Source organism: Phacochoerus africanus, chromosome 9 (assembly GCF_016906955.1).
Source record: "Phacochoerus africanus isolate WHEZ1 chromosome 9, ROS_Pafr_v1, whole genome shotgun sequence".
Lineage (NCBI taxonomy): Eukaryota > Metazoa > Chordata > Mammalia > Artiodactyla > Suidae > Phacochoerus > Phacochoerus africanus.
The window spans coordinates 95590999-95615843 of NC_062552.1; the positions used below are offsets into that span (position 1 = coordinate 95590999).

The 24845-nt window shown below is 51.3% G+C and overlaps 1 protein-coding gene across 1 annotated transcript in view; it reads left to right on the forward strand.

Annotated features, from left to right (window-relative positions):
* The window catches only part of GALNT16 (polypeptide N-acetylgalactosaminyltransferase 16), a 112308-nt gene that overhangs the window by 63434 nt on the left and 24029 nt on the right, over positions 1-24845 (forward strand). The window contains exons 2-7 of the mRNA XM_047796136.1: positions 9050-9207; positions 13749-13847; positions 15473-15540; positions 16189-16254; positions 19897-20018; positions 23304-23391. Of these exons, the coding sequence (XP_047652092.1) occupies positions 9050-9207; positions 13749-13847; positions 15473-15540; positions 16189-16254; positions 19897-20018; positions 23304-23391 (601 nt within the window). The remainder of the gene's footprint in view (positions 1-9049; positions 9208-13748; positions 13848-15472; positions 15541-16188; positions 16255-19896; positions 20019-23303; positions 23392-24845) is intronic.

The following is a 24845-nucleotide window of genomic DNA, read 5'->3' on the forward strand; positions in this document are numbered from 1 at the left end:
GACCACTCTCAGAATCCCTCCATCCCTAGGTGGCCTCTGGGCTGGGCAGAGAGTGTGAAATGAGACTGGAGAGCTTGATTGGGCCGAGGATCTTCCTGGATCTGAGCAGAGATGATTTGGAACAGTGGGCTTGGTGCCTTGTCCCAGCCTGGAATAGAGGACTCTAGTTGGCTCAGATCCCTAAGGGAATGGGGAAAGGGACCCCTCTCTTTCTTGGTGAGACCACCAGAACCACTAGAACTCTTTCTTGGTGAGACCACTGGTGTCATAAAGCTGGGCAGTTTTCAGCACCCTAGAGAAGTCAGGTCATGGTGGGAAATCTAACTGATAGCCCAAGATTGGCTTCCCAGGGAGCCCCTACCTTGTGCTCCTTGGTATGTAATTGAACTTGAACCTCCCAGGCCTGTGAGCATAAGCATTGCAAGGTGCAGTTTCTATAGTAACCTTGCAGGCCCTGGCTGAGTTGCAGATGCCTCTGCTGATGGTGAAGCTCTGGATCAGTACAAATAGAGGCCAAAAACCCAGACTCACCGTGAGGCTCCTGGGAAGGGGTCAAGGGAGGTGGCCTAGGTCCCTCGAGTTCTTGGTCCCGTGATTTCAGCAGCCCAAGACTGGCAGTCGCCCACCATCCTGCATCCATACGAAGTGACAGCTCAGCCTTGGTAGAGCATTGAGAACCCCTGATGCTTGCATCCCACTTTGAGAAATTCTGACTTAAGTGGTCTTGAGTAGGACCTGGACATTAGGAAATCGAAAATCTTCCCAGATGATTCCAGTGTGCAGCCAGAGTTGAGAGCCACTGATAAAAAGGCACACAAGCTAATAATAGTTAATAACTATAAGTTATGTGCCAGTTACTGTGCTAAGCACGTTATCTACATCATCTCCTTTAATCCTCACCATGATCCAGATGAAGAAACCTGCTCAGAAAGGGTAGAAGTAAGCCCTGGCCCTCCATCCCAGGGCCATCAGATTTCAAAGCCCAGGCTAGTAATCCCCAAAGTAACTACCTTTTTTTTTTTTTTTTTAACCCCAGCACATGGAAGTTCCTGGGCCAGGGATCGAACTCGCACCACTGTTGCGAACTACACCGCAGCTGCGGCAATGCCAGATCCTTAACCTGCTGCACCACAAGGGAACTTCCTATAATGACTTCTTTTGGGGCGATGTGTAAAGGAAGATGCAGACACATCTGGGACAGGTCCCTCAGAGACCCTTGGTTGCCCAGACAAGTTTCCCCTGTGTCCGTAAGGTCTCAGCTTGGTGCTGCCTCCAGCATCTTGTCTGATTGGGCAGGGACACTGGCTGTTTCCCCAGAACCCAGCAGCTTATGGGGAGACCCAGGGGACACGCCTTCTCATTTGGGAAAGGCGGAACCTGAGCCTGTGCTCTTAGAGATGGTGACTCATGCGCTGTTTCTCAGTTTGACTAATGAATGGCAGTCTTTCAACCTGGGACACAGCATCAGATGAGATTTTGTTCCCAGGGGAGTCAAGAGTGGTTGGGAAGCACATTTTGCTCACCAGGTGTTTTGAGTTTAAAGCAGACTCAGAAGAAAAAGTCAAGAGCCATCCATAAAATAGGACCAGAGACTTTTTACTTGCAGTTTCACTGAATTTCGTGAAAGGCAAACCCAGCGGGTACCTATTTTACTGGCAGTAAAAGGAAATTGGGCAGTAATTATTTAAAAGGAGTTCGAATTGTTTAAATCTAAAACTTTGGGGTCCGTGTATATTTTAAAAGAAGGTTTACAAGGCTTGGAGATTTGAGTTGAACTGTTTTTGATGACAATGACATGGAAAATATTTTCCTTTCTTATTTTAAACCTTCCCCTTGGCTGTTTGTTTCCTAAATTTAGCAGTCAAGAAGAAATAAGCAAATCTAGCTGGAAAAAAACTGATGCAAGTCAGGCAGATTTCAAAAGTTTAATCGAAATGACGGACTGAAAATAAAAGTCTCCAAAACTAAAAATAATTCTTTTCATTTAATAAAGCAGAGTCATTGTTTCGGCTTAAACAAGTTCTGATGTGATTGACCTTATTGGACACAAAAGTGCTTGGATTTGGCATTTCTGGTAAAGCCAGACCAGGGAGGAGGCGGCCACCTATACATCCCTGAGAAGTCTCAGCAGGAGGCTGGAGGGCTGTGGGAGGTGCGTTGGACTGTCACTCACCATCTCCCCAACCTTTGTTCCTCACCATGGCAACCCAAGAGCCTCTTAAACCGTGGTCCAGATGGAAGCCACCCCGCTTCCTGAAGCCTCTGGGGAAGGTGGGAATGTCTCACCCAGCTCTGGGCTCAAGTCACTGGGCCAGATGCCAGGGACCAACCTGATATCTTGGAATGGGTGGCTTCCACCCACATCGTGTCATTGCCATTGGTGGCTCATTTGTTTGTTTTCAGTTTCGATTTCTGTTTCTTACTTTTGGAGAATGATTTTTCTTTCATTGAAAGGACCAAAGGACTGATATCTCTGAACTTTTGGTTGTGAGAGAAAAATAGGCAACTCAAACTAGTTCAAGGGAAAAAACAAAAGCAAAAGACAGGTAGGTAGTAACTAGATAGATACAGAGAGGCAGAAGAAACAGCCAACACGAACTAGTTCGAGAGAGAGAGAGAGAGAGAGAGAGAGAGAGAGAGAAGACAGGTAGGTAGTAAGTAGATAGATACAGAGAGATAGAAAAAAAACCAAGTGAATTTGGATCAGATATAACTGGCTCCAGGGATCCCAAACAGTATCATTAGAGCTCTTTCTTTCCATCTCTTGGCTCTGATTTTTTTCTTCTTGGGTTCTCGTTCCATGTGACAGGCAGGAAGGCTCCCACCTCCCAATTTTAGCAGTGCAGATAAAAAGAGCTCATCTCATAGAAAAATCTCAGAGTAGATGCTGATTGGCCCAGATCGAGTCAGATGACTGTTCCTGAACCTGTCCCCTGCATCCGGGAGTGCAGTGATAAGATCAAGCTTAGCCTGGGTCTTGTGCCCACCCCATGATGTGATGGAAGTGTTGGTGGGATTGGCAGTAATTAACAGCCCTGCCAGGAGCACATGAGTGAGAAGGAGTCCCTAAGACAGGGGCCTCCCCTTCCACCTCTCGGTCCCCCTCAATTCTAAGTGTTGTGTTAGCCAAGTGGAGCTTATCATCATGACAGCTCATCCCTTGCTTACGCATTAGCCATTGTTTTTTTTTTCTTTCAGGTGCCTTTCATATGAATATCCATTTATTCATTATTACATATGTGCTCTACTGTGCTAGTGTCTTATGTCTAGCATAACACCAAAAGAAGACAAAATTATTATATAAAAATAAATATAAATAGCAGTTCTCTTTTCTTCTTACATCCTAATGGAATCTCTTGTACTCCCCAACTCCCACATCCAACCCTCTAGGCATCTGCCACAGACTCAGCTGGCACACAGGGCATATTGTAGGCATCAGGCAGACAGCCATTGCTTTTGAGTTCCATTGAGCGCTGTTCTGGGCTTTGGGATCCAGCATTCAGCGAAACAGACAATCCCTGCCCTGGTGAAGTTTATATTCCTGTGGGAATTAGCAGTCAAATAGAGAACATAAAGAAGCAAAATACCCATAGAGCATCTCATGGTGGGAGTTCCCATCGTGGCTCAGTGGAAACGAATCTGACTAGTATCCATGAGGATGCAGGTTCCATCCTTGGCTTCGCTCAGTGGGTTAAGGATCCAGCATTGCTGTGAGTTGTGGTGTGGGTCACAGATGAGGCTCGGATCCCACGTTGCTGTGGCTGTGGTGTAGGCCAGTGGCTATGGCTCTGATTTGACTCCTAGCCTGGGAACCTCCATATGCCAAGGGTGCGGCCCTAAAAAGACAAAAAAAAAAAAAAAAAAATCCAATGGCGCTAGACGCTATCCAAGAACACATCAGGCAGGAGGAGAGGGAAGATGAGGGCAGTGCTGGGCCCACAGTTTTACAGATGGTGGGTGGGACAGACTCACAAAGAGGCGAGGTTTGAGCAGAGCCGTGTGGGGCAAGGTGGCTGGGATGGAGGGAGCCATGCAGACATCTGGGAGAAGAGTCTTCCAGAAAGAAAGCAGAAGGAACAAAGGAGCTAAGGGGAAGAGTGCTGGCAGGCTCAAGGAACATCAGGAGGCCAGTGCGACTGGAGCAGAGCCAGGGGTGGGGCAACAGTAGCCTCTGAGTCTAGAGAGATGACGAAGCATTAGCTCATAAAAAGCCTCCTGGGCCACTGTGAGTACTGGGCTTGTACCCTGAAGGAAAGCGAAAGCCACCAAAGGTCATGTGTTGTGTCAGAGGATCCCATTTGTTCACCGTGGTTTTTCTCCCAGTTGATTATAAGTAGGTGAGAGCAGGGACTCTGTCTAGGGATCTATTCCTTCATTCACTCACTCACTCATTCACTCCTTTGTCCAATAAACATCTGTTCACTACCTACCATGTGCCAGGTGCTGGGAGCTCATGATCCCGTGGAAAAGAAAGCCCAGTCAAGCACAGGTGTCAGTGCCATGTGGCCTAAGAATCCCACAGACAGCCTCCAGTGCCCTCATCCGCTCCAGAAAGGGCAGCAGTGTGAGTCCCGTCCAGCGGCTCTGACTGGCTCCAAGCCCAGGACCTCAGGTCTCTCGGGCGGATCCAGATATAGCTCCTTATGGGCCCGCAGCCTGGAGCCAAAGGATGCGTTTTCCCCTTGCCGATATGCTTCGTAAGCAGTGTGGCTGGGAGGACAGGACAGGACAGCACAGCACGCTTCCCGTTTAGAGGAGGGGAGAAGGGAAGCAGCATTCATGGGTCACCAGCATGTGGTGCCTGCGCCAAGGTGGACTCCTGCCCGAGCTGGGGTTGCAGTGGGTGAGGTTCCACAGCCAGTTCTCCGGTTACCTGTGATCTAAGTTTGAAGGTGGGAGTTTCTTCATGATCCTCCAAGGCCACACCTGGCATGGGATGGAGGACAAAAGGAGGTGATCTAGTGTCCTAGATTTCTCTTCTGGGGCCATACTTTTTATTTATTTCCATCCTCCCAGATTCATGGTATCTGCACAAAGTAGACTTTCAGTAAATAGTTTTTTTTTTCTTTTTGTCTTTTTAGGGCCACACCCGCAGCTTATGGAGGTTCCCAGGCTAGGGGTCGAATGAGAGCTGTAGCCACTAGCCTACACCACAGTCACAGCAATGAGGGATCTGAGCCAAGTCTGCAACCTACACCGCAGTTCATGGCAACGCCAGATCCCTAACCCACTGAGCGAGGCCAGGGTTGAACCCTTGTCCTCATGGATACTAGTTGGGTTTGTTACTGCTGAGGCATGATGGCAGAACTACATTTTGTTCTTTTCTTTTTCTTTTTTTGTCTTTTTAGGGCCAGTAATCTGTTAACACTAGTGGTCTGTGCCTAAGATGCTGCCTGGATGCGCAGGGCAGGGGTCTGCAGCGGGCTGCGGAGTATGGGGGAGGGCACCGGGGATGACCCCTTAGTTTGTTACCTGGAGGACCAGGCTGGTGGGACTTCCCATCATTGCCACAGGCAGTACAGACACGGCTGCTTTGGCGGGGGGTTGATGAAGAATTCATTCTGAGGCGTTGAGTTAGAGATACCCCTGGGACACTCAAAGGCCTGGAAGTCTCAAGGTCAAAGACCAAGGGCTACAGGAAAGGAGAGTTCAAGAGCTGGAGGGAAATGCGCTGTGGTGTGGGCATGAGAACTGGTTAGATACCAGGTGGAAGAGCTCAGGGTGGTGACGGGGCGAGGCTAGGGAGGGGCCAGATAGAAAGGTCACATCCTACCCGTCCTCAGCATCCCCTCCCCTTGGCTGTCGCAGGGCTAACAGACACTTCCTACAGCATCTTTGAGGAGGTCTAGTTCAGTTTTGAGGCCTAGAGGAACTGCTTTCGAGATGCTCTTCCAGGACATTCTCTGTGGCCCTGAGACGGCTTTGGATGAAGGGCAGGAAGGCAGAAGGCTGGGGATGCAGACGGTATCAGAAGCATTCCTTCTACTTTGGGGCATGTAGGTAGTGCTCAGTGGAGCTTTGCTGAATAGGTGGATGGATGAAGGAGTGAGTGGATTCAAGCATCCGTAAACAAATGGATAATCAGGCGATCCTTGGAACTTGCAGAGAGGTGTTGAAGTGCCTGGTAGACGGGTGGCTTTTTTTTTTTTTTTTTTGCTTTTTTAAGGGCTGCACCCGCCCTCTTCAAGGGCCTCCACCTGCCTATGGAGATTCCCAGGCTAGGGGTCCAACCAGAGTTACAGCCACCAGCCACAGCCACAGCCACATCAGATCTGAGCCTCTTCTGCAACCTACACCACAGCTCACGGCAACACCAGATCCTCAACCCACTGAGAGATGCCAGGAATTGAACCCCCAACCTCATGGTTCTTAGCCAGATTTGTTTCCACTGCTTCACAACGGGAACTCCATCTTCTTTTTCTTTTTTTTTCTTTCTTTTTTTTTTTTTTTTTTTAATGGCCTCACCCAGCATATGAAAGCTCCTGGGCCAGGGATTGAATCCAAGCCAGAGCTGCGACCTACTGGATCCTTAACCCATTGTGCCAAATGTCAAACCCACACCTTTGAGGCATCCTACACCACTGCAAGCAGATTTTTAACCCACTGAGCCACAGTGGGAACTCCAGATGTTTGATGTTTGCTCTTGATCAGTGTTTATTGTGCAGTGGAGGAGTGTGGGTTGAGGGCTCAGAGGTTTCTTGAGCCCACGGAGTGACCACAAGCCCTAAATAAATGAACATGGGTATTTCCCTCTGTTCACTTGCGGGATATTCAGTGGCATGCACTCCCTTTGGAAGCTTCTGCAGATTTTCTCTTATTTCAGCTCCTCTGTGATCAGCTGGAGGCCACTTTCCGTTTCCCTGATCCGGGCTGGGTGGAAATGAGGGAGAGAGGAAACCCCCCCACTTTTCCTGAGTGGGAAGGACATGAAGGCGTTCTCATCCTCACTCTCGCAGGTGACAGCTCGGGTCCTTCCAGCAAACCAGGGTTCAAGCCAGAACCTTCTCTCTCTCTCTCTCTCCTTCCTGCTCCCTCCTTCCTCCTTCCCTCCTTCTCTCCTTCCTGAGGTGCATTTCGGGTCCTTGGGGGCTCTGCCCCATCTTTCCAGCCCTTGGCGTGGCACCAGCCGCTGCCATTGTCACCGTCCTGAGCATGCGTGTGGCACGGGGCTGGGCTCAGTGGTCAGGGGAAATCCCTCACTGGCTCTGACTCAGGGAGCTTAGGGACTGGTGGGTTGGAAGCAGAAACACCACAGAGAGGCAGCCCTTAAGGAGCTAACATGCCCTGAAGCCTTCACATCCCTGGCCCCTGAGGCTGGGACCTAGGCTCTCAGGGGACTGTGGAGGCCCCGGGCTGCTGGATATTCCTCAGCATCACCCAACACATCAGTCTCCTCTCCAGGAGTCAAGCTGCCTCCCTGGGACCATCCCTCTGGAGACCAGGCCACGATGGAGGGTTTCTGTTTCTGGACAATTCTCACCTGCCTTCCTGCTGCCCCTGGGGGCCCACAGCTCCAGCCCGGGCTGCTGGTCACGTGGACGGGGTGGAGTGGGGATGTACTCACAGTTGATGATATTTCCAGGCACTCTGGGGAACATCCGGCTGGCGATGTGGTTCGGATAATGAGATGTCGGGATCCATCTATCTGTCCATTCATCTCAGATGTGTCCTTCTCCAGTGTCTTTCACGGCGGGACTTTGGGAGCACAGAGCAGGTTACAGCTAAGAGGAGGGAGGCTGAGCCACGACATCTGTCATCTGTCACTCCCCAGCACTTAGCACTGGAAGGCCCTGGAGGTCTGACATAGGCTATTTCAGCAGTAAGCACATGTCTCGGAGAAGATGCATTACTGTCTGTGTGTTTTCAGCCTAATGGCCTTGGCATTACCCTGTGAGGGCCTGTCTGTCCTCACAGGCGGCTGTCTGGGCAGCAGCTTGTCCAAGACCTGGGGGTTTCACTGATCAGGTACCTCCTATGTGCTTAGCCCAGTGTCGGGCCCAAGTTCATCCCTAGGAAACTGTCAATCAGCAAGTCACATGGTGACCTCCTGGCGGGTTGGCGGTCCCCTTAGGACACCTCATCTTGGGAAGTCTCGTGCCCTCTAGGTGTCACCATCTCTGTACCCAGCAAAGAGGGGTATGGTCAACAGTATGGACTTCAGGATTTCCCATCGTGGCTCAGGGGTAACAAACTCGACTACTATCCATGAGGTTGTGGGTTCAATCCCTGACCTTACTCAGTGGGTGAAGGATCCAGCGTTGTCATGAGCTGTGGTATAGTTCACAGATGAGGCTTGGAACCATTGTCGCTGTGGCTGTGGTGTAGGGTGGCAGCTGCAGCTTCTATTCGACCCCTAGCCTGGGAACTCCCATATGCCATGGGCGCTGTCCTAAAAACCAAAAGCAAACAAACACAAAGGAGTATGGACTTCAGAGTCTGTTTGGCTCCAGAAATCTTCAACTTACTAGCTCTGACCTTGAGCTTTTTTATTAACAGGCATTATTGTGTGTGTGTGTGTGTGTGTGTGTGTGTGTGTGTGTGTGTGTGTGTGTGTCTTTTTAGGCCCGCACCCGTGGCATATAGAGGTTCCCAGGCTAGGAGTCAAATCAGAGTGTGGCCGCCAGCCTACACCACAGCCACAGCAATACCAGATCCAAGCTGCAGCTGCGACCTATGCCACAGCTCACAGCAATGCCGGATCCTTAACCCACTGAGCGAGGCCAGGGATTGAACCTGTGTCCTCATGGATGCTAGTCAGATTCGTTTCCACTGAGCCACCATGGGAACTCCAACAGGCATTATGTTTTAAGAGGAGTTTTAGGTACATGAAATTGAGCGGAAAGTACTGAGAATTCCCATACACTCCCTGCTCCCAAACACACAGGTGCCGTCTCACCTCAGTTTCCTCATCTGTACAATGGGGGTGATATCTGCTCACAGGTGCAAGTGGGGCAATGCAGGTGGCTCCCGCCTGGCAATAAGTGCTTGCCACATCATGGCTCCTTTAACCTCTTGCCCATGGCCCCTCTGATGCTGACTTTTGTCTCAGGTGACAGGAACACCCTCGAGAGGCTTCGATGAGAAGGCCTACCTGGCAGCCAAGCAGCTGAAGCCTGGAGAGGACCCCTACAGGCAACATGCCTTCAACCAGCTGGAGAGCGACAAGCTGAGCCCTGACCGGCCCATCCGGGACACCCGCCATTACAGGTGTGGCCTCACTGTGCCCGTGGAGGAAGGAGGGTGGAGGGTGGGGCCCGCACCGCTTGGCTTTGAGAAATGATGGAGATTTTCTCAGACTCTTGAACATCTGCTTGACACAGTCAAACCCTTACACCTGTTGTTTTCCTGATTCTTCTAGTTCATTGACCTCCTGAAGGCCTGAGCGGTCCAAGGAGACCTCCCCATGGGGCCAAAGAGGCCCCTCGGTACCTCAGTCTGGAAAGAGGGACCTGCCAGGGGACCACAGGCAGGATGGGCAAGCCTGGCATTCTTGGTGCCCCACGCTGGTGGTGCCGGGGGTGAAGAGGATGCAAACAGTGGAAGGCTGTGCGCCACCCTCTTAGCGTCCCTTTCCTCCCTCTCTTCCGGCCCCACGGCCCCCTGCTTCCTTGGCAGCTCCCGGAAAATCCTCCCAGTCTTGCTCTCTGCTCTCCCAGCAGGGTGGGTGGGAGAGGCTCTAGACCAGGAACAAGGATGCCTTCCGCGCCCGATCCCAGCTCAAGTGAGTGGCCTTGGGCAAGACATCAGCCCGCTCCCCGGTTCAGGCCCTCGGAGAGTCCCGTCCAGATGATATGAGTCTCCACCTTCCACTGCGCCTCTGTCTGCCCCCCCCCCCCCCCAAGGGAACGCCTAAGCTCCTTTCCCTGGAGCGCAGCCCGGTCCCGCTCTGCGCCTTGCTCCTTTGCACCTAGCACTTCGTGCTCCCACAATCCCCGACTCCTCCTGCCTCCCTCCTCTTCCCTCTGCCTGAGTGCACCCTGACACACCCTTTCAACCCCCCAAGGGTCCTCTCCTCCAGGGAAAGTTTGTTGCCAACCCGGGCTGGTTTGAGGGTCTCCTTGGTGTTCTGTGCAGACAGCGAGGGGTTGTTGGAGCTGATGCACCCGTGTGCCTGCAGCTCTGAACAGCCAGCTCTGAATGGTCAGCTGTGTGCCCAGGACCGGGGGGCGTCCTGGTTTGAGGGTAGGCGACCATGACTCAAGTCAGGATTTCTTTTCCTTCTGAAATAGCTACTCTGCAGCACAAAAGATGTATGTGAGATGAAAGTGCAGAAGAGGGCCTGCTTCCAGCACCTTCCTTGTCACTCCTGGAAACCCAAAGGCCAGTGGTCTTGGCAGCTTGTTGCAAAGTGAGAGGGGGTTACAGGTTTCGGGGAGCCGGGACTGTCACCCTTGTCCTATAACCCCAGCACTGTCAGCCTTCAGAAACCATCAGGCTACCAAATAGGGCAATAATCCTGCTACCCGAAAAGGCCCCGTCCAGGTCTAACAGCCAGGTCAGCCTTGGAAATTCTTTCTCAGTCATGCCAGGGCGGTGTTCCCTGTCTGTCGCTTCGGGGCCTGTAAGGTTATGTCCACACAGCTCCACCTGGAGGCCTTTCCTAGACCCCAGGGCCTAGAGGTTCCACTGGCCCAAATCTGTGCATCGAGGGGCTGGCCTGGATCACCTCTCCCCTCCCACCACCTTCCCCCAACTGAACATTCTCACATGTTCCCTGAGGGGATCAGGAATTTTTTTTTTTTTTTTTTAAGGTCTGCACCTGCAGCATATGGAAGTTCCCCAACCAGGGTTGAATTGGAGCTGCAGCTGCCAGCCTACTCCACAGCCACAGCAACACCAGATCTGAGCTGCATCTGCAACTTACACCACAGCTTGTGGCAACACTGGATCCTTAACCCACTGATCGAGGCCAGGGATTGAACCCACATCCTCATGGATACTAATCAGGTTCTTAGCCCACTGAGCCACAATGGGAACTCTTCACTGATGAATTTAAAGAGGGAATTCCTCTTGGGGCCACACACATTGTAAAATGAGACTCTTCAAATCCAGAGAAGTGGTGGGTTGGTGAGATGCTCTGCCCAGCCCTCAGAACCCAAGGTGGATCAAGGGGTGCTTATGTGTGCACGTGCGCACGCGTGCGCGCGTGTGTGTGTTTGTGTGTGTGTGGTGGGGCAGCAGAGGAGGTGCTGGGTGTGGTGGGCAGGGTCTCCCCTGGGAAGCCAGGTGTGTGGCCTGAGCCCCATGCTTCTCCCCTTGGCGCTCCAGGTGGCAGCTTCTGCTAGACTCCAAACTGCCGAGCCCTCGATCTAGGGAGCCCCCTGGAGGCAGGGCTCCCAAGATGCCTAAATCATGCAAGACAGACCTACCAGCATCATAGAGAAAATCCCATCAGCCCCAAACTCAAAACACAGGCATGAGACAAACCTCTTCAGAGGCCCTCGGCTCCTGGGAGCTGGATAAATTCCTATCATCATGGATATAAATCCCTGGGAAATGCAGGTGGAAAGGGTTGGAGGGGGCATGTGGGAGGAGGTCAGGTCCACCGTCCAGAGAGGCTGTGGTCGGTTGGCCGCTTTCAGGTGGAAGATGGGCATTGCTTTCCGGATTCCCTCCTTCCTGGGCACTAGCTGGTGGGGTTCGAAGATGGGGCCCTAGAGGCCAGTGCAGAGGGGGTTGGGCGCCCGGGGGTGACTGCTTTTCCCAGCCCTCCCATCTCAGCGGACCAAGCCCTCCCACCCCCAAATCCACATGCTTCTGGGAGGGCAGGCACTTGGGATTCCTGGCTTCCCCGGGAGGCAGAGGAGAATTTCCTACCCCTCCTACGCCCCCATTTTCCCTCTCAAGGAGAATTATTTTAAGGGCTCTCAGGATCTCTCCTGCAGGGGCCCCAGCCTAGTGGAAATCCTGCCCCTCTGACCCGGGGCCACTCTGCAGGGCAGGAAATGGGCCTGGGAATTCAGCTATAAGCCGCTGTCAGTGGAATGAATGCCGTAATGAAAAAATAGTCACTGCTGGCATAGTCAGAGAGCAGTTGTAATAAAGAAGATTGCCATGAAACCAGCTCTGCGGCTGCCTTCCCGCCGGCCCCAGGCATTCGAATAAATGCATTCACAGAAGCAGTCACCAAAATGACGGGAGGAAGGCCAGCAAGGATGGATTGTTCTAATTCCTTTTCCTGAGGATGGGGGGAGACAATGGCCCCAAAATGTGGCGTCTGGAGAAAGCAGAGCACAGAGCTGCTGGGGGGGAGGGGGGGCGGTGGCATCAGAACTGACTTGGTGTCTCCTCAGAGACTCAGTCCCCTCTGAGGTGTCCTAGTGCCCACGGAGGAGGGAGGCTGCTCCTCTGCCTGGTGTCACCAGCTCCGCCGTTAGCCCTGGGCAGCGAGAGGGAGCAGTTCACAGGAGGGCAGCATGCGCACCATTCCTCTCCAGATCCTACCCAATGTCAGGAGCCAGGAGGTGGGGTGGAAGAGGCCGTGGCAACTCTGACTCCTTTAACCCACCCCTCTGGGCCAGGGATCGAACCTGCACCTCTGCAGCGACTGGGGCTGCTAGAGTCAGATTCTTTTTTTTTTTTTTGTCTTTTTGCTATTTCTTGGGCCGCTCCCGCGGCATATGGAGGTTCCCAGGCTAGGGGTCCAATCGGAGCTGCAGCCACCGGCCTACGCCAGAGCCACAGCAACGCGGGATCCGAGCCGCGTCTGCAACCTACACCACAGCTCACGGCAACGCCAGATTGTTAACCCACTGAGCAAGGGCAGGGACCGAACCCGCAACCTCATGGTTCCTAGTCGGATTCGTGAACCACTGCGCCACCACGGGAACTCCTAGAGTCAGATTCTTAACCCACTGTGCCCTAATAAGAACTCCCTGGAGATTTAATATGAATTGTTACAAAGGGAGTTCTTGTCGTGGCTCAGCGGTTCATAAATCTGACTGGCATCCATGAGGACGCAGGCTCGATCCCTGGCCTTGCTCAGCGGGTTAAGGATCCAGTGTTGCCGTGAGCTGTGGTGTAGGTTGCAGACGCTGCTCAGATCTGACATTGCTGTGGCTGTAATGTAGGGCTGAGGCTCCGATTCGACCCCTAGCCTGGGAACTTCCATATGCTGTGGATATGGCCCTAAGCAACAAAAAAAGAAAAAAAAGAAAAAAAATTGTTATAAGGAACAAAAATTTTGGATTCATGTAGTGCTTCGCTCTTCTATTTTTTGTCTGTTTACATATAAATCCAATATTAATGTGTGAATAAAAGCATATAGAAAAGAAAGGCCAGCCATGTTTCAAGATTTTTGTGCTTAACCAAATATGCCTATGAAATAAAGGCGAATTTTCATCAGGATTTTAAAAGTAGCACCAAAGACTAAACAGAAGACATCTTCTTTTACTAAAATTAGGATTGAAAATATAAAATCTAATAGCAGGGATTCAGAATTTATTCTGCATCAATTTAAGTATCCGGTACTACAGCAATCACCTAAATTATTGACTATATTTAGGAGTCAGTTCAGTGACTCTGGGGCTCTGAGTGCTAGGCTTTGGTAAAGAGCCCCCGGCCCCAGGAAGTTCCCCCAATCTGTGCTTCCCTCCAAGGACTCCAGGCGGGGTGGCCTGAGCGGGGTGGGTGTGGAGGGGCAGGGCCTGCGTCCAGCTTCAGGAGGCAGCAGGCTGGACAAAGAGAAGCCTGAACCTGCCCTGAGGATGCTCCCACAGCTGCCCTCTGACCTTCTGCTCTCTTCTCAGTTGCCCATCTGTATCCTACTCCTCGGATTTGCCAGCCACCAGCGTCATCATCACCTTCCACAACGAAGCCCGCTCTACCCTCCTGCGCACGGTGAAGAGGTAAGCCCTGCCCTGGAGCGATCATCTCATCATCTCAGCGGTGCTGCTGCCCCAGGCCTCGGGGATCTGCTGGATCCCGGCAGAGGGGGACACCGAGACTCGGTGCGGGGGCCAGATGTTGTGAAGACTAGTGGGCCCTGGAAGGGGGCGTCCTGCCCTTTTTGAGAAGCTGGAGCTGGTAAATCAGGGTCAGGGAGACCCAAGAAATCCAACTGTTAGCAAGATGCACAAACATAAGGTCAGGTCCCCAGGATGAGGGCAGAAATGCAGGTGTCAGGAGCAGAGGGAGGCGAGAATGGGTGGCTGGGGTGAGGCCTCAGATGGATGATGTCAGCCCAGTAGGCACCTGTCAGCCTTTCAGAGAGAGGGGCCCCATCTGTCCTCCTGAGCGTGGCCCTGTGGTCAAGTTTGACTTCTACTAGCTCCATTTCTTTCTTTCTTTCTTTTTTTTTTTGCTATTTCTTTGGGCCGCTCCTGTGGCATATGGAGGTTCCCAGGCTAGGAGTTGAATCAGAGCTGTAGCCACCGGCCTACGCCAGAGCCACAGCAACGCGGGATCTGAGCCCCATCTGCAACCTACACCACAGCTCACGGCAACGCCGGACCCTTAACCCACTGAGCAAGGGCAGGGACCGAACCTGCAACCTCATGGTTCCTAGTTGGATTCGTTAGCCACTGCGCCACGACGGGAACTCCTAGCTCCATTTCTTTAATGAACTTAGGTAAGAATAGGATTCGGAATGGAGTACCCAGTGGGATTCCAGGGATTAAAGTAACTTAGGGGGAGTTTCCATTGTGGCTCAGCGTGGCAAGAATCCAACTAGTACCCATGAGGATGTGGGTTCAATCCCTGGCCTCTCTCAGTGGGTTAAAGATCCAGCGTTCCTGTGACCTGTGGTGTAGTTTGCAGATTCATCTCGGATCTGGAGTGGTTGTGTCTGTGGTGTAGGCTGGCAGCTGCAGCGCCAATTTGATCCCTAGTCTGGGAACTCCACGTGCCACAAGTTGTGGCATAGGTCGAAGACACGGCTCAGACCTGGCATTGCTATGGCTGTGGTGTAGGCTGGCAGCCACAGCTCCAATTCAGCTGCTAGCCAGGAACTTCCATATGCCACAAGTGCAGCCCTTAAAAAAAAAAAAAAAAAAAAAAAGCAAGAAGCTTAGCTTTCCTTCAGCAGGGAATGAGGGAAGAGGGGTGGGGGTAGGGGTGCTTTCTGAGAACACGTCTCCTGACCCATCAGGCCAGAAGGAGCCTCACTAGCTTTCCAGGCAGGGCAGCTCCAGGACCAGCGGGGGTTGCCTCAGGCAGGCTTGTTACACCTAGGCAGCCAGAGCACCCACAGACCCTGCCTGGACAGCTCAACTAGGACAGCCCCCACCCTCCATCTGGGGAGGGTCCCAAGTGCCTGAGGGTCCAGGTGGTAGGGTCAGCAGATTCTTGGAGGAGCCTGAGGATCAGACTGCCCCTCGACCACTGACCAGGGCCTGGAAGGTTTGCAGCCAGCTGCCCATGGCCAGGGTGCTGGCTCCCGAGCTGGGCGCTGGGTGGGGAAGCCCACAGCAGGAAGAGGCAAGTGGAAGGTGGCCCCTAAGTCTGGGCTTCTCTGTCCCTGTCCCTGCTCCAGCGTCCTGAACCGAACTCCTGCCAGCCTGATCCAGGAGATCATTCTAGTGGATGACTTCAGTTCAGATCGTAAGTATCCACCTTTTTTTGCACCTCTTCACACTGTGTTTCTTCCAGAATGCTTGAAGGAAGCAATCTTGAGGTTGTCCTGACTGACCTCTGCCCTCCACAGGGATCTTTTCTAAGAGTCCACCCCGGCTCTGCTCCCTGGTGCCAAAGAAGTGGTGTTGCTCTGATGGGACACCAGCGAGATGACATTAAAAAAATTAAACAGCATCAGCAGCATCCTTCATCATCACAACTTCTATGTGTAGCGTATTGTCCCTGGGGAGTTCCCCGATGGTCTAGTGGTTAGGATACGGCACTTTCACCACTTCTGCCTGGGTTCCGTACCTGGTCTGGGAACTGAGATCCCACATCAAGCCACTGTATGCTGTGGCCCAAAAAAAACAACCCAGATTATTGCTGGACTGGTGACGGCGCTGGTGCTCTCTGGCGCCCCCTGCAGTTAAAGCTACAAATACAGGCATTCCTCAGTCTAGCCTGGCAGTGGGGCCCGGGGCAGTCCTTTGGCCAGTAGAGATGACCTCTCCTCCATGCCTCCCCTTCCCAGGCCCTCTCCCTGGGCCTGGTCTGGGACAGTGCCTGGGCCATTCTGGTAGTGGTCAAACGGCATGTGGTCTGATGAATGAGCTTGCTTCCTTTCTCTACCCCCAGCTGAAGACTGTCTGCTCCTAACTAGGATCCCCAAGGTCAAGTGCCTGCGCAATGACCGGCGGGAAGGTAAGTTCTTGGACCCTGGGTGCTGCCCCAGACCTATTTTGGTCTGGATTTCTGCACCTCCCCGTTCCCTTTTGGTGCCACGTTATACCAAGCCAGCATGGTCCGGCTGGGTTCCTTGTGGCCGGGACCAAGGTCTGGGGAAAGACCCTCCCACTCCCTCAGGACAGCCCCTATCACAACACGACTGTAGGCAAGTAGCTCGGCTCCTGGCTGCTTTAGTTGTCTCTTTTGAGAAATGGGAAATGTCCTTTCTGCCCTGCATGGTTATTGTAAGGATTAAATGCTTTGAGAAAAGCACAGAGCGGTATAAAGCAGATGTGACCTCACTTCCACTTAAGAGGAATTTTGGACTGTGGACCATGGCATGGGGGTGTGCCTGGCACTCTAGGGGACACAGAAGGAGTATAAAACATGATCCCTGCCCACAGAGAGCTTATTATGGAGCTAAGGCTGGTTATACGGGGGTAGAATGGAGATGGGGGAGAGGGGCCAGAGGAGCGGGGCGTGATCAGGGAGGGGCCTGGATTGGGTGAGGGGGTTGGGAGACAGATGAATGGGGTGGTCATTCCAAGCGGGGGGGCGGGGGGCAGGGCTGGGGGGGGGCACTCTGCAAGCAGAGGCATCAGTCAGGCATGAGGACAGGTAATACTAACTGCCTCTTCCCGCCTTTCCCATTGCACATCTTGTGGCATTCTCTCTGCTCACGTTCTCACGTTCAGTCAGTCCTCATAACAGCCTGTCCTTCCTTAAGCAGGGGTTGAAGAAGATTCCATAGTTTACGAGTAGACTCTCGTACTAAGTGAGAAAGAGAAAGAGAAAGACAAATACCATATGATATCACTTATATCTGGAATCTAATATGTGGCACAAATGAACCTTTCCACAGAGAAGAAACTCATGAACATGGAGAACAGACTTGTGGTTGCCAAGGGGGAGGGGGAGAGAGCGGGATGGACTGGGAATCTGGAGTTAATAGATGCAAACTATTGCCTTGGAATGCATAAGCAGTGGGATCCTGCTGTATAGAACTGGGAACTATGTCTGGTCACTTTATTTATTTATTTATTTATTTATCTTTTTTTGCCATTTCTTGGGCCACTCTTGCGGCATATGGAGGTTCCCAGGCTAGAGGTCGAATCGGAGCCATAGCCGCCAGCCTACACCAGAGTCACAGCAACGCGGGATCCAAGCCACGTCTGCAACCTACACCATAGCTCACGACAACGCCGGATCGTTAACCCACGGAGCAAGGCCAGGGATCCAACCCGCAACCTCATGGTTCCTAGTCGGATTTGCTAACCACTGCGCCACAACAGGGAACTCCCTATATCTGGTCACTTATGATGGCGCACGATAATGTGAGAAAAAAGAATGTATATATGTATGTGTGACTGGGTCATCTTGCTGTGCAGTAGAAAATTGACAGAACACTGTAAACCAGCTATAATGGAAAAAAAAAAAAGTAGATTCCATAGTTTGCCCTGGATGATGAATAGATAAGCCGGGATTCACTCAAGGGTAGGGACACCCACCCGGAGCCAAGCCTCTTAGCCTCCCTCTACTTAGATGTCCCTGCCTAGGAGAATCAGGCCTGGTGGGCACAAGGACTGAATTGGGTGAGGATAAGTGACAGAGGGCCGTGTAAGCCAGAGAAAGGCGTTTATACTTGATAAAGCTGAGAATAGGGAGCCACAGACAGATGTGATGAGCATATTTAAGAAAGATCAAGAGGGAGTTCCCATCCTGGCTTAGCGGTTATGAACCCGATTAGGATCCATGAGGATGTGGGTTCGATCCCTGGCCTCGCTCAGTGGGTTAAGGTTCCAGGGTTGCCATGAGCTGTGGTATAGGTCAAAGACAGGGCTTGGATCTGGCGTTGCTGTGGCTGTGGTATAGGCCGGCAGCTTTAGCTCTGATTTGACCCCTAGCCTGGGAACCTCCATATGCCAGATGAACAGTGCTAAAAAGCAAAAAACAAAAGTAAGAACAGGGGACCTTCAAACTGGAATAAAATAAACCACTGCAGCTAAGACTGCAGCAATGCTGAATCTTTTAACCCACTGCACCAAGCCGGGGATGAAACCTACTCCTCCACAGGGACCTGAGCTGCTGCATTCAGATTCTTAACCCAGTGTGACACAGCGGGAGCGCTTTTTTTAAAAAATAGACGTAAATTTATGATTAGGCGCTTTATAGCTCCCTATGGTGTGGAGGGATGGGCAGATGGCCTTTTGCATAGATGGATAGAGGCAGAGTGCTGGACAGAGGTGTTGCCAGGGCAATCTCTCCAAGAAGCGACTCGTTTTCCTAGCTCTTAGGGTGAGGTTGTTCCCAGAGCAACCAATGGCTCCTCTCTCCTGACCAGGCAAGTCCCCGGCCCTGACCAGGGAGCTGCCCAAAGTGAGGCCATTTTCCCACAGTTGTTGAGCCATCAGTGAGACTCGGGGATGGGGTGGAAGCAGACAAGGATCTAGCACATGTAGGCCCCCTGGGCACCACGCACCGTCCCCCACAAACAGGGATTATGCTCTCTGAATCTTGCAGATAAGAAAACCAAGGCTCAGAGAAGTTAAATAATATGCTAAGGTGAGTGAAGGGGCTGGCCTACCAGCTCCAGCCTTCCTTAGTCTAGAAGATTCTCTCCATGTCATACAGGATGGTGCAGCTGGAGGGGACTGCCCTGAGGTATCTGAGTGGTGGCAGAGAGAGGGTTTTGGTTTCTGATTCTTTTTTGTTACCAAACCATACTTTATTACCACTCCTGTTCCCTAAACTCTTGACTGTTCATCACTGTGTCCCCAGAGCCCAGTGTGGCACACGGAGGGCACGCAGAGAATAACCTCAGAGTGTTGATGGTGGATGGATGGATGAGAGAAAGAAAAAGAGACAGGGAAGAAACCAACAAAGTGAAGTGGGAGTTCCCGTCGTGGCTCAATGGGTTAAGAACCCGATTAGTATCCATGAAGATGTGGGTTTGATCCCTGGCCTCGATCAGTGTGTTAAGTATCCAGCATGGCTGCAAGCTGCGGTGTAGGTCACGAATGTGTTTTGGATCTGGCGTTGCTGTGCTGCTCCGATTCCACACCTAGCCTTGGATTTTCATATGCTGCGGGTGCAGCCCTAAAAAGACAAAAACCAAAACAAACCAGGCGCAGCGGAAACGAATCTGACTAGGAACCATAGGGTTGTATATTCCATCCCTGGCCTCGCTCAGTGGGTTGGGGATCCAGCGTTGCCGTGAGCTGTGGTGTAGGTTGCAGACGCGGCTTGGATCCCGAGTTGCTGTGGCTGTGGTGTAGGCCAGCAGCTGTAGCTCCGATTAGACCCCTAGTTTGGGAACCTCCATGTGCCTCGGGTGCAGCCTGCAAAAGATTAAAAAAAAGAAGAAGAATGGAGAGAATATCTGTCTTATAGTTGCTGTAGAAACTAAATGAAGTCATGTATGCGAAGTGCTTGGCACAGTGTTGACATATGACAGGTGCTCAATAAATATTAAAAAAAAAAAACAGCAAAACAAAGTAAAGTTAAATCCCAGTAACTCTGAGGAAAGCTCAGCCCTAAGGGGTGGGGATCCCTGAGTTTGGGGGACGGCTGAGCCAACTGGCTCTGCCCCAGCACAATGCCTGTCCACTGCCGTTGCAGGGCTGATCCGATCCCGAGTTCGAGGGGCAGATGTGGCTGCAGCTGGGGTCCTCACCTTTTTGGACAGCCACTGCGAAGTGAACACCGAGTGGCTGCAGCCCATGCTGCAGCGGGTGAAGGAGGTGAGTGTGTCTTCCCTGGGGGAGCTCTGTCCTTCCGGACGTGCCCACTGTGTTCTCAGCATGAGGGCATATGAAGGGTCTCTGGAGTTGGGCAGGCAGAATAGGAAGCCCAAATGGTTTGTTCCCTCCTGAGTGACGTCACCTCATTGAGCTTTCTCATCTGAAAACGGGGTAAGTGTAACATTTGTCCTACTAGGTTGTCATGAGAATTGGCTGAAAGCCTGGGCGAGCCATGAAGCTCCTACTGCAAATGGATGTTTTCTTCTTCTTCTTTTTTTTTTGTCTTTTTGCCTTTTCTAGGGCCACTTCCCGCAGCATATGGAGATTCCCAGGCTAGGGGTCTAATTGGAGCCGTAGCCACCGGCCTATGCCAGAACCACAGCAACGAGGGATCTGAGCTCTGTCTGCAACCTACACCACAGCTCACGGCAACGCTGGATCCTTAACCCACTGAGCAAGGCCGGGGACCGAACCTTCAACCTCATGGTTCCTAGTCGGATTCGTTAACCACTGCACCACGACGGGAACTCCTATTTTTCCTTCTTGAGGGGAGGCAGGGTCCTGGGATGGGGCTGGAAGGTGGGTCAGCCTGAGAAGGAGGGAGGAGAGGATGGTGTTCTCAAGGAACGAGGGCAGATGGGCCTCCTATGTGCCTGCTGTTCTCTAGAATGGGGAGAATTTGGACACATGGAGCAAAGGATGAGGGGATTGCAATGCAACCACAAAAAGACCAAGAACCCACTTTAAAAATGGGCAAAGGATTTGAATGGGCATTTCTTCAAGGAAGATAGACAGATGGTCAACAAGCACATGAAACGATGTTCAACATTCATTCCTTAGGGAAAAATGCAAGTCTGAACCACAATGAGGTACCACTTGATACCTACTAGGCTGGGTCTAAGCAAAAGGATGAGCAGTACAAGTGCTGGTGAGGATGCAGATAAATAGGAGTCTACGTGTTTCTGGAGGGAATGTCAAATGGTACAGCCACTTTGGAAAACAGTCCCTTAAGGAATTCCCATCGTTGCGAAGTGGTTAACGAATCTGACTAGGAACCATGAGGTTGTGGGTTTGATCCCTGGCCTTGCTCAGTGGGTTAAGGATCCGGCATTGCCGTGAGCTGTGGTGTAGTTTGCAGACGCGAATCAGATCCCTCATTGCTGTGGCTCTGGCGCAGGCTGGCAGCTACAGCTCGGATTCGACCCCTAGCCTGGGAACCTCCATATGCCATGGGAAGCAGCCCTAGAAAAGGCAAAAAGACAAAAAAAAAAGAAAAGAAAAGAAAAGAAAACAGTCCCTTAATAGTTTAAATGTAGAGGTTCCATATGACCCAGCAATTCCAGTGCTAGGTATCTATATATACCTAAGAGAAATGAAAACAGAGCCTGTCACAAAGACTTGAACATGAGTGTTCATAGCAGTATAATTCAGAATAGCCAAAACATAGAAACAAACAACTATGTATCAACTGATGAATGGGTAATGAAGTGTGATATATCCATACGATGGACTATTCTTCAGCCATCCAAAGGAAGGACGTACTGATACATGCCTTGGTGTGGATAAGCTTCAAAAACCTTATGCTAAGTGAAAGAAGCCAGTCACAGAAGACTGCATGTTATGTGATTCCATTTATATGAGATTTCCAGAATAAACAAATCTATAGCAGTACAAAGTAGATTGGTGATTGTCAGGGGCTGGAGGGATGGATGAATAGGGAGTGACTGCTAGTAGGTACAGGGTTTCTTGTTGGGATGATGAAAGTTCTGGAATTAGGTAGTGGTGATGCTAGCACAACCTCGTGAATATATTACAAACCACTGAATTGTACCCTTTACAGTGGTGAATTTTACGGTACAGCCATTATATCTAATAAAATTGTTATAAAATGTGAATTATATCTCAATACAAAAAAAAGTCAAGGGTGAGTTCCTGTCATGGCTCGGCAGAAATGAATCTGTCTAGCATCCAGGAGGACACAGGTTTGATCCCTGGCCTCGCTCAGTGGGTTAAGGATCTGGCATTGCTGTGAGCTGTGGTGTAGGTTGCAGACGTGGTTCAGATCTCATGTTGCTGTGGCTGTGGTGTAGGTCCGCAGCTACAGCTCTGATTGGACCCCTTGCCTGGGAACCTCCATATGCCATGGGTGTGGCCCTGAAAAAAGAAAAAAAAAAACTCTAGGGAGTTTCCATTGTGGCTCAGTGGATTAAGAACCCAACGTGGTGTCCATGAGGATTCAGGTTTGATCTCTGGCCTCACTCAGTGGGTCAGGGATCCGGCATTGCTGTGAGCTGTGGTGTAGGTTGGCAGCTGTAGCTATGATTCAACCTCTGGCCTGGGAACTTCCATATGCTGCAGGTGCAGCTTTAAAAAAAAAAAAATCTAAAAAAGGATAAGGTGAGGCGCCAGTACAACACTGTGAGAGACCATGGATGGTCTTCCCTGATCTGTCACGTCCCACATTTTTGTCATCCTGAGATGGAGTGTGAGCTAAGGGGGCAAAGTTGGATTCCGAGTTGCAGTCAAGAGGATTTTGTGGGTCAGGAGAGTGCTCAGAGAGAGAAGAAAAAAGAGGCTTTGTTGCATGTCCCTCTATGGAGGGAGAAAAGAGAGCAGCCACTCTGCTGATGGAGGGCAATTAAGTTTTGCATGTGGTATATGTTTTATATAATTCACCACCACTACCACCACCTCCGCTACCCCCACCTACCCCCAAAAAAAACCGTTAATAAACTTGGCATTACCCACCAAGCTTTTGGAGATGGATTTGCATCTGGGAGGTGATGAAGGAAGGGAGTACGAGTCTGACCTTGAAGCGGATGTGGCGTGAGAGGAGTGTCACCCAAGTTACACAGGGACTGCAGGGTCCCTACCCTCAAGCTTTTAGTGGTGCAGCTGGGAAGATGTGGCCCCAGCTTGTACGAAGGTAGATGACCATTAGTAAAACAGCAACAGAAGAGTCACTTCAGACAGCCTTTCATTCATTGTCTCAGGACTTGTCTGGACTATAATAGTGAGAGCAGCTTGAAAGAGGAAGAACTCCTCAGCCTGTAGCCATCAGGGAGGGCTTCATGGAGGAGGTGAGAGCCCGGTAGTGCTCAACGTGATGCGAGGGGAAAAGGCTTGGCAGAGCATCATGCCCATGGGACTCAAGCGGCATCTTCCTGGGGCCTGGATGTGGATGCAGGATGGCTCCTGGGAGCCTGACCTGTCCTGTGGGAGAGGCTGTTGGGCCTTTTTTCACAGAGTCCCTGACCTCAAACCATCTTGTGTGTCCCCTCCTAGGACCACACCCGTGTGGTGAGCCCCATCATTGATGTCATCAGTCTGGATAATTTCGCCTACCTTGCTGCATCTGCTGACCTTCGAGGAGGTGGGTCCGGCTCCCCGGGGAGGGGCTCTGGACCTGAAAGGAGGCAGGTGATGACAGACAAAATCCCTGGCTTGGTGCCCTCCTTCCCAGCTGTGCCAGTGTTTCCCACCGCTCTTACTTCCAGAAAACAGAAAGGGATTGTGTAGAATCCTGGGGTTGGAGACGAAGGGCCAGAGCTGGCAGGTTCAGGCTCTTGGCCAACCAAGGGCAGAGCCAGGCTAGTCTCTGGTTCTTTCCTTAGCTGCAGACATTGACACATCCTTCTCAAATGTGGCCAGCCCAGGGACCGCGGCCACAAGTCCTGGCAGAAAAACATGATATGACAACTGTCTTGGGGTGGGAGAAGGGGAGCCCTCAGCTTTGCATGGATTCCTAACAGGCACACCTGAAAATGGTCCAGACCGGGCTTTATACAGCAGTTATTCGCCACATTGGGCTGCTGAGCTCTTGAAATGTGACCAGTCTGAATGGAGATGTGCTGTAAGTTAAAATACATGCCAGGTTTTGAAGACAGTAGGAAAGAATAAAATACCTCATTAGTAATTTTTTGTATTGATTACATGTTGAAATGATATTTTGGATATATTGCATTAAAATACATTATTCATTGAAGTTCCTGTTGTGACCCAGCAGAAACGAACCTGACTAGTATCTATGAGGATGTGGGTTTGATCCCTGGCCTTGCTCAGTGGGTTAAGGGTCCGGTGTTGCCATGAGCTGTGGTGTAGGTTGCAGACATGGCTTGGATCTGGTGTGGCTGTGGCTGTGGCGTAGGCTGGCAGCTGCAGCTCTGATTCTGCCCCTAGCCTGGGAACTTCCATATGCTGCACCTGTGCCCCTCCCTGCCAAATATATTGTTCAAGGTAATTCATATGTTCTTCTTACTTTTTGATAGGGCTACTAGAAAAATTTAAATTATATATGAGGCTTACATTGCTGTCTTGCATGGTATTTCTTTAGGACAGCGGTAATCCAGGCTTAAGAGCTGTCCAGTATGGTAGGCAATAGCCACATTTGGCTATTTACATGTAAATTAATTAAAATTAAATAAAATCCAAAACTCAGTTCCTAAGTTGCACTAGCCGCATTTCAAGCGCTCTGTAACCACATGTGGCTCGTGTCTACCATGAGGGACCAAGCAGATACAGAACATCTCCAACTTGGCAGGAAGTTCTAGTGGGCAAGGCTGCTCTGGGGACTCTGTTGCTGGGAGCTCATGGGCAAAGTGAGTTTCTTATGTGGTGGCCAAACTTCCAATAAATAGACAGAGTCAGTAGTTAGAGCTTGAGGTTGAGTGGGATTCTGAAGGGAGCCAGGCATTTCTTCTTTGGGAAAGCACCTCAGGGCCTTTGCACTTGCTGTTCCCCTGCCTGGAATTCCTTTGCCTGAGACAACTGCACAGATCAGTCCTTCGCTAGGTCTCTCCTCAAATGTCGCCTCTTCAGAGAGCCTTT